The sequence below is a fragment of the Microtus ochrogaster genome, chromosome 5 (assembly GCF_000317375.1).
Source record: "Microtus ochrogaster isolate Prairie Vole_2 chromosome 5, MicOch1.0, whole genome shotgun sequence".
Taxonomy (NCBI): domain Eukaryota; kingdom Metazoa; phylum Chordata; class Mammalia; order Rodentia; family Cricetidae; genus Microtus; species Microtus ochrogaster.
Window position 1 is genome coordinate 66,507,108 of NC_022012.1, and position 3,889 is coordinate 66,510,996.

General features: G+C 46.1%; 1 protein-coding gene across 2 annotated transcripts in view; it reads right to left on the reverse strand.

Annotated features, from left to right (window-relative positions):
• Nucleotides 1-760: 760 nt before the first annotated feature.
• The window catches only part of Dnaaf4 (dynein axonemal assembly factor 4), a 25,968-nt gene continuing 22,839 nt past the window's right edge, over nt 761-3,889 (reverse strand). The window contains exons 8-9 of one of the 2 annotated variants that reach the window (XM_005347638.2): nt 1,527-1,632; nt 761-1,227 (exon numbers count right to left, since the gene is read on the reverse strand). In XM_005347638.2, coding sequence (XP_005347695.1) covers nt 1,112-1,227; nt 1,527-1,632 — 222 coding nt within the window. In that variant the 3' untranslated portion in view covers nt 761-1,111. The remainder of the gene's footprint in view (nt 1,228-1,526; nt 1,633-3,889) is intronic. The other variant, XM_005347639.2, reaches the window with a different exon arrangement.

Genomic DNA, 3,889 nt, shown 5'->3' on the forward strand with positions numbered 1-3,889 from the left:
TGGTCTACCAAGGGAGTTCCAGGACAGGCTCCAAAGCTACAGAGAAACCCTGTCTCGAAAAACCAAAAAATAAAAATAAAAAAAAAAAAAGATTTATTATGTATACAGTGTCCTTAACCATTGAGCCATCTCTCCAGTCCTGTTTGGTTTTGCCGTTGTTCCTTCATTCACTTTTTTTTTTTTCGAGACAGGGTTTCTCTGTGGTTTTGGAGCCTGTCCTGGAACTAGCTCTTGTAGACCAGGCTGGTCTCGAACTCACAGAGATCCGCCTGCCTCTGCCTCCCGAGTGCTGGGATTAAAGGCGTGCGCCACCACCGCCCGGCTCCTTCATTCACTTTTTCTTGAGACAGTCTCACTATGTAGCCCAGGCTGGCCTGGAATTCTACATCTTTTTTGCCCATTATATCCAGGGCTGGTATGCAACATAACACTATACTCTAGCTGATCTAATATCAAACAACAAATAGTATAAGGAAAAATTAAGGTTTCATGTATCTGTAAATGATTAAAAAGTGTCTATAAAGCCAGGCGGTAGTGGTGCACGCCTTTAATCCCAGCACTTGGGAGGCAGAGGCAGGCGGATCTCTGGGAGTTCGAGGCCAGCCTGGTCTAGAGCTAGCTCTGGGACAGGCACCAAAGCTATAGAGAAACCCTGTCTCGAAAAACCAAAAAAAAAAAAAATGTCTATAAAGTATCCCAAAACCAATCATTCAGAATGAAATACTACATTTAAAATAATATAAACTTTATAAGTACAGTCTTTAATGTGGAAATTCTAGTCTATTGACTCCTCAATAGTATCCTGCAAACCCCAGGAGCTTCCAACAGCAAGGAGAGTTCAGGACAGCAACATCAAAGCCCAAGTCCTGTGCTAAGACCAAGCATTAGAATAACCAACCATTCTCTATGCTTAGTTCTGTGCTTTGAAACAGGGTCTCGCTGTGTGGCTCTGGCTGACCTGGAGCTTGGCATGAAGGGCAGGCTGGCAACAAACTCACAGAGCCCAGCTGCCTCTGCCCCCCAGTGCTCAGGCACTGCCTCTCCAGAGGGTCTCCGGCAGTTTGCTCTTCACAGTGGCAGAGCACTAACTGACTCCAGTATCTAGCTGCTGCTAGTCACGAGACTTCAATGCTGTCCCTTGAATTATATTCCGAATCTTCTCCGCATCGTTTTGTACAACTGTGTTGGATGGGTCGATCTTAAGTGCAGCTTCATAATCTTGCAAGCCTGTAGAGACATATCAGTGAGAATCAATAAAGCAAGTATTTCCTAAGTACCTGTGTTATCTAGACACCTTTTTGTTTTTTGAAACAGGGTGTCCTCCATGTCGCTCAGCAGACGTTGCACTTGATAGGTACCTGAAGACAACTTTGAACTTCTGATCTCCTGCCTCCACCTCCCAAGAGCTGGCATTACAGGTGTGTGCCACCACACACAGTTTGTATGGCACCAAGGATCTAATACAAGGCCCTATGAATGCGAAGCTCTTCTACTGACAGCTGTGCCATCCCCCATCAACCTCTTACCTTCAACATACAATTCCAGTTGACAGAACGCTGTACCTCGCCGGACATGTGCCTTCATTCTTGCATTGGCATTATCGGAAACAGGGGGTGTCAACAATTCTAGTGCCTTCAAACAATATTATAATTAGCAGTTAGGGAGATGCTCAGTGGATAAAGTGCTTGCTCTGTAAGCATGAAGACCTGTGTTCTAACCCCAACATCCTCAGAAAACTCCAGGCATGGTGGAGCATGCTAATGCCAGTGCTGGGGAAGCCGACACAGAGGATCCCTGGGGCTGGGTGGCAGGCTAGCCAGCCTAGCCTAGATCCCAGTGAGAGACTGCTTCAAAAGAAAAAAAAGTAGGACGTAATAATTAAAGAGACCATGAATATGGTGTGAGGTGGACATGGGAGGAATTGAGGGAGGAGTGGAGAAATGATACAATCATATTCTAATTAAATTTTTAAAAAAAACTCAGGCTGGAGAGATGACTCAGAGGTTAAGAGCATTGCCTGCTCTTCCAAAGGTCCTGAGTTCAATTCCCAACAACCACATGGTGGTTTACAACCATCTGTAATGGGGTCTGGTGCCCTCTTCTGGCCTGCAGGCATACACACAGAATATTGGTGGGGTTTTTTTGTTTTGTTTTGTTTTTTTTTTTGGTTTTTCGAGACAGGGTTTCTCTGTAGTTTTGGTTCCTGTCCTAGAACTAGCTCTTGTAGACCAGGCTGGTCTTGAACTCACAGAGATCCGCCTTGCCTCTGCCTCCCAAGTGCTGGGATTAAAGGCGTGTGCCACCACCGCCCGGCTTACACAGAATATTGTATACATAATAAATAAATATTTTTTTAAAAAAATAAAAAACCTCACACACACAAATGCAAGTGAGGCTAGAAAGATGGGTTAGAGGCAATGAGCACTTGCTGCTCTTCCAGAGGACCTTAGTTCCCAGCACTCATAGCAGGCACCCACTACTGTCTATAACTTCAGTTCCAGGGGACCCAGTGGCGTCCTCTAGATTGCAAGGGCAACTGCATTGTGTGCACACCCACATACACACACCACACACACAAACACACATAATCCAAATAAGTCCTTAATAAATAAGGTGAGCCTGAAGAACACCAAGGCTGGCCTCTTGCCATCACACATTCCTGCACTCACATGTCCACAGGCATCTACACACCTACTGTGTACATAAAACAAAGGGCAGAGCGGGTGGCGGCACGCCTTTAATCCCAGCACTTGCCGGGCACAGGCACCGTGAGTTCAAGGCCAGCCTGGTCTAGAGAGCTAGTTCCAGGACAGGCTCCAAAGCTATGGAGAAACCCTGTCTCAAAAAAAAAAAAAACAAAAAAAAAAACCACCACCACAACAAAGGGTAGACATAAAATTAGGTCTACACAAAAACAGTGAAAATTCTAAATTCTAACTTGAAAGCAGATAGAACGGCATAATGGTTTGCACCTGTAATTCCTGTACCTGGAGCATTACTAAACTGGGCGTGGCAACAGGCCTGCAGTCCCAGCACTTGGGAGGGTCAGGAATGCAAGGCATTCTTCTTGACTGTGGTGCTCTAGGCCAGTCTAGGCTGTGTGAAACCCTGACTCCAAAACAAATAAAAATCAAACTGCTGGGCCTGGTGGCACGTGCTTATAATTTTAGCTACCAGGAAGGCACAGAACAGCAAACTCAAGGCCTGTTCAATTTTATCTTAGGCAATTTAGGCCTGAAATATAAATTATACTGGTAAATTGTCAATACTATTTGTGCTCAAGCATGGTCATTTCAAGATCTTCCAAAATCCCATGTCCTTGGTCAGGTTATTACAGGGCACCCCTGAGAAAAGCTGGAAGGGGAACCATTCCCAGCAGAGGTTACTATTGTTTATCATACAGTATAAAAATGCCTGCCGTGGGAAGGAGGAGCTGGAATCCCATTCATGAAGCAAACTCTACACTACCTGGAAACCTCTCCACAGGACATCCCACCCCCACCCCCGCCCGCCATATGCCTACCCCAGGAGGACTTCCCCAGTTGCTGCTTCTGGATATATTGTCAACACTGATGTGGTGATGGTTCACTTTCTGCTGTCCTGCTTCCTGTTTGCTACTTGCTGACTGTTCTTTCCATTTTGCTCACTATGTACGTAGTAATCTCGCTCTTGGGAAGCAGAAAGCATGGCCATTGCAGATCGTCCTCCACGGAGAACAAACACAAAGGAAAGGAGTACGAGGTGCAGACCCAACGGTAGAGCAGGCTAAGGGACTTAGCATTAAACTTCTGGGAGAAGCCGGGCGATGGTGGCGCACGCCTTTAATCCCAGCACTCGGGAGGCAGAGGCAGGCGGATCTCTGTGAGTTCGAGACCAGCCTGGTCTACAG